The sequence below is a fragment of the Carassius gibelio genome, chromosome B3 (assembly GCF_023724105.1).
Source record: "Carassius gibelio isolate Cgi1373 ecotype wild population from Czech Republic chromosome B3, carGib1.2-hapl.c, whole genome shotgun sequence".
NCBI lineage: Eukaryota > Metazoa > Chordata > Actinopteri > Cypriniformes > Cyprinidae > Carassius > Carassius gibelio.
The window spans coordinates 6,998,665-7,019,094 of record NC_068398.1 but is presented as its reverse complement, the minus strand read 5'-3'; the positions used below and the strand labels follow the sequence as shown (position 1 = coordinate 7,019,094).

Genomic DNA, 20,430 nt, shown 5'->3' with positions numbered 1-20,430 from the left:
AAGATATGCATTTCATAAGCTATTATACCAAATCAAATGGAGTTTACTCTTGAGAAGGGTGTTAATTAATAGCATTCTCTCTATAATGCTTATTATGAGTCCATCAAGGAATTCCCATGATGCTTTGCCACAGCGATGATGGTCTGCGATTGTGTGAAACAACAAGGACACTACAGGGAATTTGTGCTGTTTTCAATCTGTTGGTTCTTAAAGGGGGGGTGAAATGCTATTTCATGCATACTGAGTTTTTTACACTGTTAAAGAGTTGGATTCCCATGCTAAACATGGACAAAGTTTAAAAAATTTAGTTGTACGTTTGAAGGAGTATTTTTGTTCCCAAAATACTCCTTCCGGTTTGTCACAAGTTTCGGAAAGTTTTTTTCGAGTATGGCTCTGTGTGACGTTAGATGGAGCGGAATTTCCTTATATGGGTCCTGAGGACACTTCTGCCGGAAGAGCGCACGCTCCTGTATAGCAGAGCACTGAGAGCACAACAGACATTCACTGATCAGAGCGAGAGCGTCGCGAAATGTCACAAAAGAAGTGTGTTTTTGGTTGCCAGGGCAAGACAACCCTGCACAGATTACCAAAAAAAACAGCATTAAGGGACCAGTGGATGGAGTTTATTTTTACAGAGCATCAACGGAGTTGTGCAAGTGTTTGTGTTTGTTCCCTGCATTTCGAAGATGCTTGTTTTACAAACAAGGTCCAGTTTGACGACGGATTTGCACATAGTTTATTTCTTAAGGATGATGCAATCCCAACGAAAAAGGGTCACGATCGTGTGTTGGAACCGCAGGCGGTGAGTAAAACTGCTTCAAATATCTCTGCCTCCTTGTTAGTGCGTTCGCCTCCCATCGGAGACCCGGGTTCGAGCCCCGCTCGGAGCGAGTCGTTGCTGCTGCTGCTCTCGTTCAGTTTCAGCCTCGGGATCTGATTCTGGAACATAAATAAACGCTGAATCTGACTGTTAGCCATGGTTTGTTTTGGATGATGTTTTTTTCCTCACGATAATGTCACAGCTTCCAAACGCTCTCAACGCAAAAGCCTACTGGCGCTCGTGATTCTTTAGCTCCGCCCACACGTCACGCCTCCAGCCGGTCGTGTTTTTCCGGGAAAAATCGGTACAGACTATCTTTCTCTTATGAATATAATAAAACTAAAGACTTTTTGGAGTTATGAAGGATGCAGTACTACTCTATATGTACTCAAGATTAACAGGATATTGAGTGAAAACGAGCATTTCAACCCCTACCCCAGGCAGCATCTACATTTTTTCCATGTGCTTTTACAAAAAAACTGTCAGTGACATCACTACGTGTATTTTTATTTTTATTTTCTGTCCTTGTAGTTGATGTTTTTCTGTGTTTGGGTTTTATTTATGACCCTGCTATGTTTCAGCGTAACTGTTCTACTGGTGTATGAGACACTCTGACAGCTTCAGCAGCAGGATTCATATGGGACATTTTTTAAAGATTCCCAGCTGCTGGAAAGATCCTCCTTTAATTGGCTGTTAACTTGAAAGACTGCGGCTGTCGCTCCTTTTCTATTAGAAACAGTAAATTGTGCCATCCAGCTGTTTGAGGCCTGATTTGTCTACCAACAGGCACCGACTTTTTTGTGATTTCGATCTGTAGTTTTGACTGTCCACACTGTCATTACGTGATGAAATCAGACTATATTCATTGTGGTCAATATCCGGATATCAACACTAGTTGCTGTAATATTGACTCACCTGTCAGACTCATGATAGAGTAGCTGTCAGAGTGGAAAGAGAAAATTGAAAACTGGAAATTTTGCCTCCGGTCATGTCATCATATCATCCCACCATGTCTGACAGAATAAACACAACTACTGAGTACTGAGTATTTACAGACCTTCATTATTCCCTGCCAACCTGAAGAGATGTTTTAATAAAAATGCATTTTTTGTCCCTACAACATCTGCATTATCAATGACGAGAAAATAGACAGTCTCAGTAAAACTCCACCTATATTTGTAATAATTAAGATTTGTCTTCTGCTCACCAAGGCCTCATTTATTTGATCAAAAATGCAGTAAAAACAGTAAAATTGTGAAACGTTATTAGTATTTAAAATAACTGTTTTCTATTTGAATATAGTTTCAAATGTAATTTATCACAGCTGAATTTTCAGCATCATTATGCTAATCAATCAGCCTGGTTTTGTAGAAAGTGCAGACGCAGTAGGTAGTGGGTATGGTTGTCGATTTCCACAAATAGTTTCGTATGATACAAGAAGGAAAGGCTCCTTTGCTCCAGCAGGAGGAGGAAGACGGCAGGATCATCCATAACAAAAAAAAAAAAAAAAAAACAGACAAAAAGGAAAAAACTAAATGCGGGGAAACACACCACTTTACTTTTTCACGGTCCAGTCTTCTGTCATGGTTTGGTGCGGGCGAGAAGCACGCACATGAGAAAGATGATGTTACACAGTCTTTAATAATCCATATAGTGGTAATCCATAGGGAGAAGGCAGAAACACATGTAATGTATGCATCGACGAGACTGGAAAAAACTGAACTAAATTAAACTTATAAGGGAAACATTAATGAGGGTAATTACTTGACACACCTAAACATAATGACACAAGATAATGAGTCCACGGGTGTGACTTTGTAGTAATGATTTTTGGAAAACCTTGATGCATTTTATTCTTCTGCATTCTTTTTTTTTTAACAGAACATTGAAAAGAATAGCATTTTTGAATATTAAAATGTAACAAATGTCTTACTGTCACAGTCAAAAACAATTTAATGCATCTTTGTAGAATAACAGCAGAGTCAGACAGTAACTAAATACATTTACTTGAGTATTGTACTTAAGTCCACTTCCTAAGTATCTGTACTTTACTTTAGTTTACTTGTTTTTTTTTTTTTCTAGAAAAATTTAACTTCACTGCATTTGAAAGACAAACACTGTACTTTACAAAAAGCTCTTTATTCCCAAGATACTACAAGCTAGTCAGTCTATTCAGTAGCCTACAAATGCAACCTGAGAAACGGCCTATATATTTATAACAATTCGGGCATTCATGTAATGTAATCAATGATGTACATCTGAGTAAACAAGACAGAGTTATGTTTGCGAGTGGATGGCATAAAAAAATGGACAGTCAACAAATGCACTGAGCAGCACTGCCTTCAGAAATTAGTCTTAAAAGATGAAAGGGTAGTATGACAAAGATATCGCTTTCATCAAAAAGGAGTATTTGCATACCGAGCCATTGAGGAGACAATGTTACTCAAGTGCTTTCCGCGACCACGATGCGAGAGTGAAACATGGACAAATGTGTTTCATTAATTCGTTCATAACCACTCATACCCCACTCCACCCCTCATAGTTTTTACATAGGGCCCCCAGATGTCTAGAATCGGCACTGATTCTACTTCACAAAATAGTGAGCTTTTAATACAGTAATAAGCTGTCAACTTAACATTCCTTCATTACTCATTTTAAAGTTATATTTCAAATTAGTAATGGAGGCTTGTGCTAATCTGAGATTTAGACTGAGAAACTAGTTGTGCATACAAAAAGTTTTTTAAGACACTCCGTGGTCATTCCTTATTTGTTTACACACTACTGTCAAACTGCTGTGAACAATATCACAGCCATTCCGAAATAAAGCTGTATGTCACGGGTACTCATGTGGTATTGCTCATATGGAATGATTGAATTATTTTGCAGTTTGGCTTAAACCATTTTGCAAAGCTATTTATTTGTGTGTGGTGCTTGACAAGTTTACACATTCATGCACATTTTATCCTAAACTGCTCACTCGTTCACTCATTTATCACTCAGTAGCGAAAGCCACATGTGAGCCTAATGATTAAATGAAATATATATACACACAATACCAAATCTAAATTGAAACACATTCACTTCACAAAAAATTCAGTTTTGACTGCATTTAAACCACATACTAGATGCTGTTTGGATTGGGTTTGGTTTTTTACTTTTCGGACTGCAAACAGATTTCAGAGTCGGTTGCACTGACTAATGTTATTTTTGCCTTGTGTTTGAACAAAGCTATTGGATGTCAGCTCTGGTGACATCAACATCATAAAGGACTCAGTCTGAGCTGTTAAATGATCAACATGATGGCCAGATGGCCACTATTACCACTTTTAATGTTGAGGAGATCAACAACAACAAAAAAACCTTTCAAAGAGTTTCTCTCCATCCTACTTAAATATAATTTCAGATCTTGCAGGATACGATCAATCACTAAAATGGTTTTCAGCAAACACATTCACAGATTATTCATCTGTGCATTGTTAATGACTCTGGTTTCTGATGGAGGATGGTTTTCGTATCATGTATTACAGATGTTTTGTGTGTCTCTGATTGGATGCTTTGTAGTCTAGCTCCTCTCATGAATACAAGATCAGTACTTGTGTTCTCAACGGCCTGAAGTGCTACAATCAAATTAATTCCATAAAATTATTACAATCCATGTAAAAAAAAAAAAAAAAAAAAACTGCTGTAGGAGATAGTCATAAGCTTAAACATTAGCATAGCTAAGATACGGACATCAAAACAGACTTTGAAACACCTCCGGAGTTTCGCCGTTTCGCTGAAGGTGCTTTGTAAAAAGTGATGACAAAAGTCTTCGTTCAGTAACAGATGGTGAACACTGATTTCCCTTTGATGCGATAGTTTGATCTTGCTTCTAAGGCGGTTTTGTTTGTGTTTTCTGAGGTCTGTGTTCAGAGGGAAGGCGGGTCTTGTAGTGCAAATTATTCATAATATCGGAAACATCATCAACTTTACTTAGTGATGCATCTGTCGGCTGATGAGGACCAGATGTTTGCTGCTGCATGTATTATAGTTTTTAATTATGTTTATAAGATGGATAGTTGTGATTCTTAATGAGGTCTCATATCATTGCCCTTTTTTTCTGTAATGTTTGATTGCGGCAACAGAAATGTAATATATAAATGGTGTACTTAAAAAAAAATCCGAAATTGGCATGGTAAAAATAATATTTGGTATAAAACAATGCATTTTTTGCAACCACAAAAAACAAGCTATTAGGTACAACATACCAAATTTATTGATACTATATAAAAACTGACATAAATATTTTATAATGTCATAAAAAATTATAATTATTCAATAATGCTTTATATATTACTGTACATTTATTTGCTAGAACATTGAACTGCAACAACAGTGATGATATATATACAAACATTTGTGCATGGATATGTGGATATAAATGCATAAACCTTCTGTGCAGTCTTAAAATAACCAGTATTGGTTTCAGTGCATGCTCTTACAGTAAGACCAAAACTTACAGTACGTTTACTAAACTTTTTTTTTTTTTCATGGTGTGACCCCTTTAAGAGCCCAAGTCTAAGATGAATGTGAAAGCAACAGAACGGCTGGTCCTGTTCCATCACAACACAAACGCCTCCGTCCCTTTACACTCAGTGATTGTGGGGTGATACATCTTTCCGGACATGAGAACAATGCCTGCGAGCTCTAATTCTTCACGACAGCACTGTAAATAGGCCACAGATATGATGCCTGCTGTTATCAAAAACATTTGCATTTAGATGGGAAAAAAGTATGAGGTTAGTTTGTGCACAATAGATGTCAAATGCTCGAATATACAAGTTGTGCTCAAAATTTCAAATATATAGCTATATATAAATGTTAATTGTTTTAACAAAACAAGAGGGATCATACAAAATGCATGCTATTTTTATTTAGTGCTGACCTGAATAAGATATTTCAGATAAAAGACATTTACATATTAGTCCACAAGAGAAAATAATAGCTGAATTTCTAAAAATGACCTGTTCAAAAGTTTACACTTTACACTTTACTGTGTTGTTACCTGAATCATCCACAGCAGGATTTTTTTTTTCTTCTTCTTTTTTTTTTGTGATATTTGTTCATGAGTCCCTTGTTTGACCTGAACAGTAAAAACTGCCTGTTGTTCATTGTATTATCTTTTAATTTATAGGACGTCCCAGTTTAGGTAAATGCTACTGTCCCTATTTACCTAACATGTTCAGGTAAATTAGGACAGTAACAAACCTTGATAAAAAGAACATAAATCGAACAAAGAGACATGTATATCATTGTATAAAATTAAATGATCACATGAACACATGTAATAAAACAAATGGTAGCACTTTATTTTACAGTCCTGTTCCTCATGTACATACTATGTACTTATTATAGTAATTACAATAACTATGTAATAACTAGTTACTAACCCTGAACCTAACCCTACCCCATGTAGTTACCTTTTGTTACAGAACTTTCTTAGATAAATACACTGTAAGTACACTATAAGTACATGTTAGTACATGTACTGTAAAATAAAGTGCAACCAAAAAAAATTATATTGTTGGTTGAAATACTGATTATTATAGATTTTAAACAATTTTATAGACTTAAACTATGAATAGGTACTTACCGTGTACTTTCTCAGACCTTCCAGCATTTGAGTGGTAATCATGCCATTGGACTCATCAAATGTTGATATTCAAATGAAGTTATTACAACATTTCAGTACCACCCATTATTAGCAATACTTAAAAAAAGCACAACACCAAAAGCTTATTTGTCCCACTTTAGCTGATCTCCCACTTTTGCTGACTTTATGCAGCCCCGAAAAGTATAGGCCGCATTCATGCTTTTTTCTCCTCAGAAATGTGATTACATTTTGTTAAACATAAGCAAACAGAAAACTGAAGTTTGCGTTCAGCGAGTGTTTCCAGTGAATCTTGATCAGAGTTCAGAGCGGCTCTGATCTGGAGATCCAGGAGGTGAGCGAGAGAGAGAGGAAAAAAAACTTCATGAATAATGCAGCGTGTCACTTTGTGTAAATGTTACTTTATAATAAAGCGTGATATCTGAAATGTTGCGGCTTCCAGCAATATGACACTGACAGGGCTGAGGGTAATTATTTTGACCCGGCTCAGACTGCTTGCGCTGCACAAATCCTCTATAAGCAGCACCGTATACGTGTTACAACAACCAATCTAAATGCGACTTGTGAAAATGAATCAGAGCAGCTGTCTGGAATTTGCATGTAATGACTTCCTTGTTTGCTGTTATCTTAAGTGAGAGAATAATACCTTTACTTTATGAATACTAATAAATCCCTAGAGACATTGCATTCAGATGCCGCTATGTGTTATTATTCAGGCAGCTGCTGTAAACATGTCAACAGTTTAACTAACTGCTCTGCAAGATTTCAAACTGTTGAGCTGAAGAAGCAAGGGTACGGTGCATTCATATTACCTTGAAAGTGACAAAAGTAAAGGGAGAAAGTGCAATGCACAATAGTGCGAGGAAAATGTCTCTGCCTCAGAAGCTCTTGATAACATAGAAACACTCGGCGTTCTGAGACGCACGCTTAGGACAGCGCATGCGCAGTGGCTGGTCTAACTCAAAATAAAAGCCATTAAATGGTATTTGAGCATAAAAACAATATCTATGGGGTGATTCATGTCAGATTGTGTTGCTGATTTTAGATATGGCATTTAACTGTGAGTGTGGTAAGCTGTTTCGAGCCTTTTTTTATGCACAAATTATATTTTAGGATTTCAACAGTAGAAATGACTTAAAATTGTCTCTCACAAAAAGCTGATCTTCAACTTAAGTCCTGTAGTACGTAAATCACATGGATGACTTATTATTACAGTTGTTCCGTATTTTGACCTTTTTGAGTCTTTTTCAAAATCCACAACTGGACAATAACAACACGTATGTTAGGATGTTGTTTGTTGATTTCAGTTCAGCATTTAACACCGTCATTCCCTCCAAGCTGACCACAAAACTTGGAGACCTGGACATTATCACCTCCCTCCGCAACTGGATTATGGACTTTCTGACCAACAGACCTTAGCATGTTCGGTCAGGCCACACCCACTCCACCACCATCACACTTAACACTGGCGTACCACAGGGCTGTGTGCTGAGCCCATTCCTTTATTCCCTTTACACCCACCACTGCAAGCCTTTGCATGGATCTAACTCCATCATTAAGTTTGCAGTGTTCTCATGGACTCCTATCACCCTGACCACAGACTGTTTAACCCCCTCCCCTCCGGGAGGCGCATCAGGAGCCTCCGGACAAGGACCACAAGATTCGGGAACAGCTTTTTCCCTACAGCTGTCTCCTTGCTGAACTCTGCCCTCTGACCCTAATCTAACTACCTTTCTAATCTTTTTGTATTCTGTTTTCTTTTCATTTATTAAGCAATTGTAATTGTTCATCTGTAAGTCGCTTTGGATAAAAGTGTCTGCTAAATGAATAAATGTAAATGTAAAATGTAAATGTAAATATTTTCTATGCACTTTACTGTCCATTGTACTTGTGTAAATGATGTTAAATATGTTTATAGTTCTGCCCATTATGTACATACACTTTTATATAATCCATATGTATAGTATGTTCATAGTACACCTATCTGTATATCATGCTTATAGTATTTGAAATCTGTAAATTATGTCCATAATACTTATCTGTATATTTATTGCACATATTGTAGACCCTGTTCTGTACTTACTGCTTATTGCACTTCTGGTTAGATGCTAACTGCATTTCGTTGCCTTGTACCTTACATGTGCAGTGACAAAGTTTAATCTAATCTTATCTAATCTAAATAAAAATAATGGCTGTCTTTTCATAAACTTGAATTTGAAAACCCGTTTTTTTTTGGCAAAGAAAATTATGACAAAATGTACCTTTTTCAGTTTATTTTACATGGGTCACAAACTTCTGGGATTTTTTTTTTCTTCTTTTCTCTCTCTCTCTCTCTCTCTCTCTTTTGAGAACTTTACAGATCATTAATACGGCTATGTTTGCGACTTTTTCTCTAGATTAAAGTGCTTTGCAACCCAAATGATTGATTGTGGACAAGGTGGTCTGGGGTGACCACGTCTCAGCAGTTCCCAGGGCATCATGGGTCCTGTGGGTGTAGAAATAGAGATGAGAAACCAAATGTGAAGCTGGGAACTTCTGTGGGGCTTACGGAGGAATCGATTCTTCACCTCAGAAGGAGAAAATGCATTCTACAATCCTGTGGGAGTCTGAGGGGATTCACCTTTACCCTTCACCGCTGGAAAAGTCTTTATGCACTGAGCTCAGGTCAGACTCCAGGACGGAGTATTGAAACACTGATCTTTGCTGAACCTGTTCATATAATTAAAGTACTTGAGCCAATCAAACTGAGAATCCTAATGAGGGAATATGACTAGAACTGTGATTTCCTAACTGTGGGAACAAAGATATGCTAGTTTCAGTTTGCTGTTGGCCTAAGATTATTTGGGAACAAAATAACATATTTATTGTTACTATAGAAAAACCACCAACCCTGGACCACCAAACCAGTGGTGAGGGTCAATTCATCTGGAAGCTGTCAATCACAGAAAAATATTACTCTGTACAAAATATCACATAAATTGTTACGATGGAAAAACTGTTATTTGATAAATGCAAAAAGAAAAAAGAGAGAGAGACAAAAATTACAGAATGACATGACACTAAAAGTAAATAGTGCAAAAAAAAATTACTACAGTAAAAAAATTTTGTTTAAATTTTTATTGTTACTATTGATTTTTTTTTATTTAATGTAAAGAAACAATATAATGTACAAAAAAATGATAGACTATAGAATGTATACCCCCCCCCAAAATAAAAATAAATAAAAATAAAAGAAATTAGAAAGAAATTACAATAATATATATATATATATATATATATATATATATATATATATATATATATATATATATATATATATATTGTACAAAATGACACATTTACTATAGAACACTTCTGATTTGGTAAACGCAACACAAAAAAAGTCAGTAATTAGACAAATATGAACATTTGTATAATAATGTTTTCTAAGTAATTTATAAAAAAAAAATTCTGTAGGAGTAAAAAAAAAATTCAGAAAAAGGTTATTTCAGCCTGGTGTTCTCCAGTTTTTTATATTTTTTCATAGATACATTTATACCAAAAAATGTTTCAGAGACAAACACATTTCAAGAATGAGAAACTATAGGTCAAGTCGTAGGAGTAAAACTTGAGAGCTCTTAAGAATAAAGAAAGAGATGGCACTGTGACATTTGGACTGCCTATAAAATGTTTTTGTTGTTGTTATTGAATATATATATATTATATAAAAGCCATGCAGCAAAATGATGGCGTTTGAGTTCTCTCTGTTCTCATGAGCTCTATATTGTTTATCCAGTTTGTTATTTCATTTAATGCAAATATTTCCTTCAGCCATTAAATTGTCAAAGCAACTACAGATTTCTAGCAAATTATCATTTGGCAACTTAAACATCTGCTGCAAAATATCATCAGCAACTCTATTTTTTATTTATTTATCTTGTTGAGATGTGTAATGTGAACTAAATGCCTCTGTAGAAAACAGCTTGCAAATCAAATATATTAGTGTAAAAAAAAAATCACATTATAAAGTCAATAATCTTAAAAAAAAGAAAAAAAAGAAAAAAGTAACAATTTATTCATGCTGCAGTGATGGGAGTTTACAAAGTTTTATCCAATAAGCAGCATTAAATCCAAATTAAATTGTTTATGCAGACTCTGTAAGGCTACTTGAGATGATATCTGAGGGAATATAGTTGGTCTAATGTGTTTTTATGCAGATTCATAATCATTTACATTTGTTGTCATGTGTGATTTAAAAAGCCCTGGATGTTTAATTAGAAGTAATTGCTTTTTTACAGTGTTGTTGCACATTAGCCGTTTCCTTATACTTAAGAAACCAATAAGAATCTGACTTTACCACAGTTAGGGAAAAACCCATATCCATGGTAAAATCAATGTAAAGTTGTTCATTTTCTTGTTGCCCCGATGCTCTGAAAGTCAATGGCGCTGTGAATCTCTCTGTAATACTCTCTCCATCTCTCCCACACAGAAAGTGAGTCTTGTTCGGGGTCTTTGGCCCCATAACTCTTCTTTATTGCTTTGGCTGACTTTACCACGGTAAGCGCTGACAGAGGCCTTTGTGCTCTTAGAGGAACAGCATGTGTTACAGGAGTCAATGGGTTCAGATCCAGTTTGAGATGCTGGACAATACGTTCAGGATCCGGAGGGCAGACGCAATGAGGAAACTCATCCGGAGGATTCAAAAGCTTCAGAAGATGACTGGTGTGTTTTCAGGCGTTTAAAGATGAAGTGTGTGTTTTGAGGATGTTCAGGTTATTTTGTGGTGTATGTTTAATGTTTACAGTCACTATGAGTCAGTCATAGATCATTTGAACAGACAAGTTCAAGGAATAGTTCACCCAAAAATGACAATGTGCCAGAATGTGCTCACCCTCAGCCTCATCGAAGATGTAGATGAGTTTGTTTCTTCATCAGGACAGATTTGGAGAAATATAGCGTTACATCACTTGTTCAGAAGTACTTGGTCAACAGTGGATGCTCTGCAGTGAATGGGTGCCGTCAGAATGAAAGTCCAAACAGATGATAAAAACATCACAATAATCCACAAGTAATCTACACCACAGCAGTCCAGCCATTTATGACAAAAGAGAAAAGCTGTGTTTGTAAGAAATTAATAGACATTTTTAATTTCATTCTGACGGCACCCATTCACTGCAGAGGATCCACTGCTGAACAGGTGATATAATGCTACGTTTCTCTTAAAGCAGATACACAGCTGTGTGAGGTCAAACATCTGTTTTATTATAGAAATATACAATGATGATCCAGCAACAAATCCTAAAACCGGCATGTGAGCTTTGTGGTGAGAAACATATTATCAAGAGAAGACAAAGAGACCGTGCAAAGATGAAAGACTCTTCACTTTTATCTCACAAGTGCAAAATACATGGAGATGCCTTCACAAAACATTCAGTGAATCAAAAACTGCAGTAAAATGTGTTGCTTGTTGCTTCCAGTGTTTACAAGAAAGTTTTCAAGGCACAATGAATGAATAAATTATTATTGATCATATAATTGTATGTTTCATTAAATGTTTTACAACATGTCCCTGTCAAAAAGAGAGAGTGTGCTTTTGGTTCACAAACAGAGGTTTTATTCATCATTCTCATATCTTAAAAACTTGCTTCCATGGGAATTATTATTAGGGAAAAAAAATGTAGTTTTGAAATGCTTTGGCCTACTGAATTGATTTGAAGCTGATTGTGTTGAACATGCAGTGTTTGCTGTCTGAAGGCTCATCACAGCGGCTCTGTGTAAAGTCTAATCGAGTCTGAGAGTTTCTCTAGTGCAGGTTTTCAGATGAATGTTCACTAATTACCCAAACAGACTCAAAAGTTTGCTGTTTGATCAGAGACGATGAGCTGTTTCCCCACGACACAATAGCACAGCACACAATCATTACCAAATAAACATCCTGCAAGGTGCTTCATCAGCGCTTGTCGGTTCTTGATGTTTGAAGTTTCTGAAACACGAGAAACTGTCAGAGCAAACACATAAAACATCATTTACATTTGAATTCATCTGCAAAAAAATAAAAAAAAATAAAAATAAAAATAAAAAAATGAATATTGCATAAAGCGGTTAAATATTCTGTTTTGTTTTGATTTGTGTGTTATTGCTCCGGTTGCTAGTTGGTGTCAGAATTACATTTAATCTGAAGTTTGTGTAGGCTTACTTGATAAAGAAAAGTCATTTCACATAAAAATAAATACAAGAAGTTACAGTAAATATTATTAAAATAACTTTAAATGACCTTTCTAAAAAACTTTACTAGATGATACTGGATTTACAATTCAAATAAGTTTGTAATTTTACTTACAATTTAATACAAATACAGTACTGGCTTAATACAGTACATTTTAAAGTAATTAGAAGTCTTCCTCGTTTGTTTGTTTGTTTTTGACGAGCTCAAACGTTAAATCGTGTTGATTCATTGTTAATCTGGCCCTACATGAAAACTTACAGTGAGTTAACTTTCTAAATACTTCAATAGATTATGTACAAAATAAACTTTTTTATACATTACATTTTAGCCTTTTTTTATGAATCTCTTTAAATGTATGAAAATTGAGGTGAACAACAACAAAGGGGCTTTCAGGTCCCCGTGTGATCTGTGAAGATTGATTATACTTCGTTTTGAAAGAAAATACATAAATTTAAATAGATTTTGTTTTGGTTATTTGTTTAATGCATTGGATTGTTAGTGTTCATCTTTTTCTTATTTTGTTCATGTTTATTGTGAAATGTCACGTGTTCACTTGATTTTTCAAACTAAAGAAGGTATGAGTCAATACTGAAATCGATTGAGCCTCAAGAGGAAATGCACAACTAGCTGTCATAAATGTTAATGTGTGTTTGAAAGAGTGAAAGGGAGCGGGTTCAGTTAAAGAAATCCATGAAAGAGAGAAAGCTCTTCTGGGACCATGAAGTGAGGGTTTGGTAACAGTCTTTAAAACACACACACACACACACACACACACACACTATCCTACCCACTCTGTGTTAAATAAATAAGTAGCTCCTGTCAAAGGAAGGGAATATGATGAATCCACACCTGTTAACAACGAGAGAGAAGAAGAGCTGGTCTCTCGGTGAGTATTAGCATGTGCTATTAATGTGATCAACGATGACATTCAGTCCCTGGACAACAGTGTTTGTTTTCTGCTGGACGTGATCTTCACTGGCTCCATTAGTGCTGAATAACTAGTCATCTGAGCTCCCTCTGCTTTTGCTGTCTACTGTGACATTTTAGGGCAACACCCAACTGACTGATTCAGAACAACAGCGAATAACACAAATAGTGTGTCAAATCGCGCATTTATTTTCCATTCTTTTCGTTATAAGTAGCTATATATAGTAGTTATTATTATTTTTTTTAATTTGGGATTTTTGTCATTGCATGCATTCTGGCATTGTCTTCTTCACAAAGGACATGTGTAGTGCTGCTTTTATTTGGAGAAATTAAAGGAAGCAACATCATTTGGAGTACGATACCATGCATCACACTAGGTTTCAGCCACTGTTTAGTATGATTTGGGGTGATTTATAGACCATTTTCTTGGTTGTTTGTGTTTTTAGCATAAATCTGTCACTCCTTAGGCTTCTCGCGCTCTTTAAAGTGGATTCTGATTGGCTGTTTATTATTAGTGATTTAAACATTTACTATGTTTCTCTGTAGGTGAGATCTGGACTTCCCTTTTTTCATAGAGCTCCTAGAACAATTGTTATTCTTATCGTCTTATCGTCTTTGGTGTGAACGGGCCTTTAAAGGTACTAAAAACCTATTGATTAAATTTGTCCGTTTCAGATTTTCCTATTTCAGATCTAGATGTCCATCGATGAGTTCTCCTCAGTCTGTGTGGTTTTTGTTCAAAGCACGGTGTGAAGTGTTCTGGCATGCAGGGTGATTTGTCTGATTTGAAGCAGATTTATCGAGTTGTCTCTCTGGCTCCAGGGCTTTTCATGTTGCGGTGAGGAAGAACATGACTCTCATTTTTTTTTTTTTTTTCAGGATTTATCTGCATTTGTATCAGTGTAGCAGCTTGTTTGGAACAGACCGGCGTGTTAGACTGTATTTTAATTAATGAATGTAATTAAGTTAACTATGTCAACAGGTCTGAATGCAAACATCACTCTTCAAAAAGACAAACTACCAAGAGCCTAAGAAACAGCCAGCAGCTTTAAATCAGCTCATTGATCATCATAAGAGATGCCCGTGTCAGATATGACCAGTGTGACCGCAGCTTGTTTTACAGAGCTCGTAAAAATGAGCTGGCTCGTAAAAAATGACGGTAAAAATTCAGTCCTGGAAGAACCTGGGTGTATCATAAGCTTGCAGGGTTTCATAATAGTTTTATCATCACAGACCTGAGCTGACTCACAAGACTCAATCTAAACTTAATTTATGTTGCTAATCTCTGCGGGACACCGCTTCACATTTAGACACTCTCTACCGTTAAATTAGGGCTACATTTTTACACCATTGTTTCATCGCCCGCCTGCTTTCAAATCATCTTTAACTGATAGCTGTTTTGGAACATGGTAGCTGTTTTTAGAATCTTGAAATGAACCAATTAGAACGTTCCTTTAAGGTTCCAAAAACTATTCTTAGAACATTCTTCTGCTACCTTGGCCTGGGCTACTTTATTTTCACCCACAATATGTTATTTGTTTCGAATCTCAGGGAATGAATTCACTTAATATTAAATCAATATTAATGTAAATTTCTATAGCGTGCATTTTAATATTTTATAGGTTATAGGTCTACTAACCATTTCCGATGGGGTTTTGACCAGACGGATCCATCCTGGGGTGAGATGGAGCATTAAAGTTCTGCGGTTCAGTTTATAGGCTACTTGTTTTGATGGAGAGATGGACTTTTATTGCTTTGGTTCTGCTCTGCTCTGCAGGAGGGAAGATGATATTTCTAAGGTTGTCGATAAACTGCTCACAACTGCTCTTGGCTGTGTAAAAGTGTGTGCAGTGTGTTTGTGTGTGTGTGTGTGTGTGTGTGTGTATGTGTGTCTGAGAGAGAGAGAAAGACAGAGAGAGATCCATATGTGATCAAGTGTGTTCAGAATACTGTCTTTCAGAGAGAACACAGGCCATATTGATTTTATTTAACTAGTGGACCATAGTTTTCCCGCGGTTTAGATTGAGAGCTGCTGGTTAAGAATACAGCTCTACTGCCCTCTAGTGTTGAGCACCGGCACTGATTCACTCCAGTGAAGTGTTTGCTTCAAATTGTTTGTTTTAATTAACCGTTAGAACAATGATTTCTTTGTCATTTCAAAGTTGTTTAACTGATTCTTTTTGAGTTTTATAGCATGACCTTCATAACTTATTGCTTTTTAGATCCGTACTTGCTTTCTATTTTCATTATTTAAAAGGGAAATAAGTGTTAAATTATTATAATATTTATATATTGTTTATTTATATGTTAACTGGCTTTTTATATTTTCAAGCTTTATTTTAGTTGTAGAATAAGTATATGTTTAATTTTTTGTTGGTTTATTTCTGTTAATATTAAGCTTTATTTTTTTCAGTTTTAGTATTAGTAACTTTATTGCTTACACTTAACTTTTATGTATGCTTAGGGACTTTCTTTCTTTCTTTCTTTCTTATTATTTTGGCTTTGTTTCAAACAGCTTTAATTGTGCTAAAAAAACATAATGGTGTCAAAACCTCAATCTCATTATGTAAACAAACTGGCATTTACAGGGTTAATCCTGAAAAATATTTTTTTCATGATTAAAAAAAATCTGTCAGTGAAAGCAGAAAAAAAATATTAATATATCTTTATGACAGACTTCTTTGTCATTTTTTCTTATTTTTATTTTAATTTTATTTTTTATATATTTTTGTCCTCTAAGAACCTCTTAGTTAGTTGCAAAGGCAAAATGTTACTATTTTAAGGTGAAGTCTTTCATCTTATATATGTATTTTATTTCAATTACTTAACGGTAACACCACTGTCCCCCATCCCCCCGTCTCTTCAGAGCAGATGGACTCAATAACAGATCACACAGACCATTCCATGCATTATACGGAAATCTATATTTCAGGACAGAGACACACAGAGCAAATCTAATCATATTTAGTGGCAGTACTACAGTAACACCAGGGTGTGAGATATCTGGAAAGCATGTGTTTGAATGATTCATTTCTCATATCTGAAGTTGAATACAGCTCACGGAATGCATCACTATTCTTTATGAGAACAGCAGAATATGACCGAAAGTGACTCTATGGGGAGAATCTGCCCTAATCCCTCGCTGATTAATGGTTTCCTGACTATTCTATCTATCTGTAGCTTTTTCTATCATTTGCCTGTCTTCTCTTTATATTTTGATGGTAAAGAGCGAGAGAATGGACAGAGAGAGGAGGAGAAAGAAAAGGATGAGTGAGTGTGGAAATAAGAGGAGAGGAGGGGGGAGAATTCCACTTAGTGTCCATCTAATGCACTTTACCCTCTCTCTCTCTCTCTCTCTCTCTCTCTCTCTCTCTCACGCCTCTGAGGTCTTGGATCATCTCACAGCAGAGGAGTTGACAGGACTGATGCTCATCTGACAGATCAGACAGATATCAGACTCAAGAGGATCCTCACGATTACACACACACACACACACATACACACACATCTGACAGGTAAGACCTTCCAATCAGTGGCTTTTTAACCTTATTTATTCATAACCAATGAGCAGCAATATACTAAAGTACAGAAATGATCTGCATCTCTATCGTGTATCTTTTGAAATCTGTGCATTATGCAGAAATGCCTCCTCTAGCTGTGGGCTCATGACTGGCGTTCACTGCAGTGGGATATATTCAGACGTGGGCTGTTTCTGTAGAGTAGCTGATCAGGGTGTGGCCCTGTGTGCTCTTTAAACTCAACACACAGTTATTTTCCTCCAGCAGCAGCAGTGCATGTGGGTGACTGCTGGAAACTTCTGTGCTGTGCATTACATTCATCCTAACATTGTTTAGAGTCTTATAGTTGGGAATGTTTTAGTGATGTTTGACAAGAAAAGCATAGCTGTTATTAATGTCTGTTTTAAATATTAAACTAAAGATCTGTGGTCTTGACATGAGTGGCGTGTTGTTGAGGAGAGTTTGTGCTGTTACTTTAGTAACTGATCAGATGCACCCGCTGGACCAGAAAACAGGTGACTAAATCACACAGATGCACAATGGAGAAGGAACGGGACAACATCTAAAAACTAGATGATGACCGAGCGAGGGTGCGGGACTTGACGATGTTTCCTTTTATTTTAATTGACATTTATTTAATTTTAGTTAACAGTAATATCCCTGCTCTTAATTTTGAAGTCTATTTTATTTTACTTTCAATAACAAGAAATGCTTTTTATTTATTTTTTTGCATTATAATTAAATTTTGTGCTATAATATTACTTGATTTCATTTAACTATTCTTATGTATTAATTTCAGATTTGGCAACTAGCCCAGATTAAACATGTTTTTTTTTTGTTTTTTTTATACTTTTGAATAATTTTTATTTCAAATACCAACTTTTATTTATGTATTTATTTGTTTGTTTATTTTTTGGTTGTATTTTTTACTTTCTTTTTTACAGAGGCACTGCGGCATTAACAATAATGCATTATTATATTAGTTTATTATGTGAATGTGAGACTGAATGCTTAAATTCAGAAGATCTCAGTTTGATTATCATACGCAGGCTTGGCCAAACCAGGCGTCACAGTGCTGTTTACCAGAGACCGTGTGAGGCGCAGGGGTGCGGGACGTCCAAAGACATGCCATCAGTCCCAGAGCACCTGGCCCTCAGTGACTGTCCGCGCTCATATTCCCGCGAGCAGCTCACTCCTCGCTCCGAGAACACGGTCTTCAGCCTGGCTCACAACGACACCTTCTGGACCCTGCAGCCCGCTGCGGGACACTGCGAGTACTACTGGCAGGCCATCCTCCTCATGACCTCCGGGGGCAGCGTGCTGATCTGCGGGATGGTGCTGAGCGGACTTTACTTCGCTGGCTTCTCCATGATGGCCACCAACATCCTGGGCCCCGCTCTGCTGTCTGTGGGGCTGATGGTGCTGGTGGTGGGGATGGTTTTGATGCCCATCACACGACAAATGAGGGATCAAAGCGCAACCAAACAACTCTGCAGTTACTACAAGCCTCAAATAAACATCTGAGGAGAACTTAATCGTTCTCTAGTAGGATAATTAAGTTCTCTTAATAGTAGGATAGTTCACCCAGACATTAAACCTTTGTCTGCATTTACTCATCCTCCACAGTGACTGAAGTTTAATTTTGGGGGGTGAAATAGCCTTTTAAGGCAAGACACTGCAGGCAAAACAATTTTTTGATTGTTTGTTTGTTTGTTTATGCACTGTTCAATTTTGTGATTTTGAGCTGTTTTGCTTCCTTAGCTTGTTTTCTTTCAGACTAGGGTTATTATCATTAATTAAAGCTATTAGAAACATGTTTTGTGACTTGAAATAAAACAATTATAAGCAAAAAATAATGTTTTTAATAAATTAACACAACAAAACTACTACTAAAATTAAAATGAAAACTAATATAAAATCTAATTAAATTAAAAATAAAAACAATAACAATTTCCTCCCTGCAACTAACTGAAATGTTTAAGCCAAAACATTAGAATAACCATACATAAATAGTAATATTAAAAATAAATACAGTAAAATTACCAAAGAAATTAAAATAAATTAACTAAACATTTAACAATTTTTTTTCAATGTAATATTTAACAAAATATAACATTTAAACAAAAACTGAAAATATAATAAAAGCAAATAAAGCAAAATATTAATAAAAACTACATAATATAAATTATGCTAAACTATTTCAGAATAGTGAGAAACAACCAAAACACACATTTAAGTGTCCATTTTATTACAACTCGAAACTCTTTTTTGCATATTTACACATAACATTTCAGAAAACATCAAATTCAAAACAGTCATCTTTTAATGTACTGTAATTAATCAACTGAGGAAACATATTTTTATTTTATTCACCTTTAGTGTCTTGCCTTAATTTGAGATACTGCATCACTGCATCATCCTGAACAAATGTATTAAACATAACTTGTTTTTGGATGACTAAATGGGCAAAAAATCTGATAGACTCCACATCTGCAGTAGGAAACAGAGACTAAAGGATGGACTTTTTCCCTTGGGTCTAAAACCTTGCATTCTTCAGAAATGTAAGAATGTCGTTTACAAAGTTGTCTGCTTCGCTTAACCAGCGTGGCGACTAACCTGCCTGCTTTGTCTGTAGCTTTCAAACTGAGGTCAAACATGCATAATGTGAATATTAAAATTGTGTTTGAGTATTGTCTCAAATTCTTATTGTGAGAAATGTGTCGTCTTTTTTAAAGCTGGAAATGTGTGAAGCAATTTATATACATTCTTCGTTAGGCTATTTAGTATAGGGTTAATAATATTTAGAATTTCCATGTTCTCATCATAGTCTACCCTCCAATCAGGATGTGTCAGAGATTAGAAACTAAAGTCCGCAAACATGAATAGAAGAGAAAGATGCGTGCAGCTTTAGTACACAGACCCAGATCTCTCGTTTGAATGACTTGAGCCCACATTTGACAGGCAAATTTTTAGGATGTAAAAAAAAAAAACTCAAACCATCTTGAGTTATTACTGGCATGTAAGCCAACAGCATAGTCTATATGTGATATCTGTGCCTGTATTCACAAAACATCTTAAGGCTAAATGTAGCTAGTAACAATAATAATGGGAAAATAATGGGAGTGTCAGTACTTAATTTAGGAATCCTACATTTTTTATCTAAAAGTTTTTCACAAAGCATTTTAGTTCTAAAACTAGCTCCTAAATCTGTAAAAGGTTAGGAGTAGTGAAGAGGACTCCTAAGTCACTAAGATGGCTTTTAAAATGACTGTTGCCAGTAATCTGCCTCGGGAGGTAAGCATTTTAGAAA

General features: G+C 35.8%; 1 protein-coding gene across 1 annotated transcript; it reads left to right on the top strand.

The window, feature by feature from the left end:
* Positions 1-18,176: 18,176 nt before the first annotated feature.
* On the top strand, positions 18,177-19,215 carry LOC127951953 (phosphoinositide-interacting protein-like). The gene has a single exon (XM_052550118.1). The coding sequence runs from the start codon at positions 18,246-18,248 to the stop codon at positions 18,642-18,644; it is 399 nt and encodes a 132-aa protein (XP_052406078.1). The 5' UTR covers positions 18,177-18,245; the 3' UTR covers positions 18,645-19,215.
* Positions 19,216-20,430: the final 1,215 nt, after the last annotated feature.

Bases quoted from the DNA above. Each gene is read 5' to 3' on its own strand.
- LOC127951953 (XM_052550118.1), top strand. From the start codon at position 18,246: ATGCCATCAGTCCCAGAGCACCTGGCCCTCAGTGACTGTCCGCGCTCA.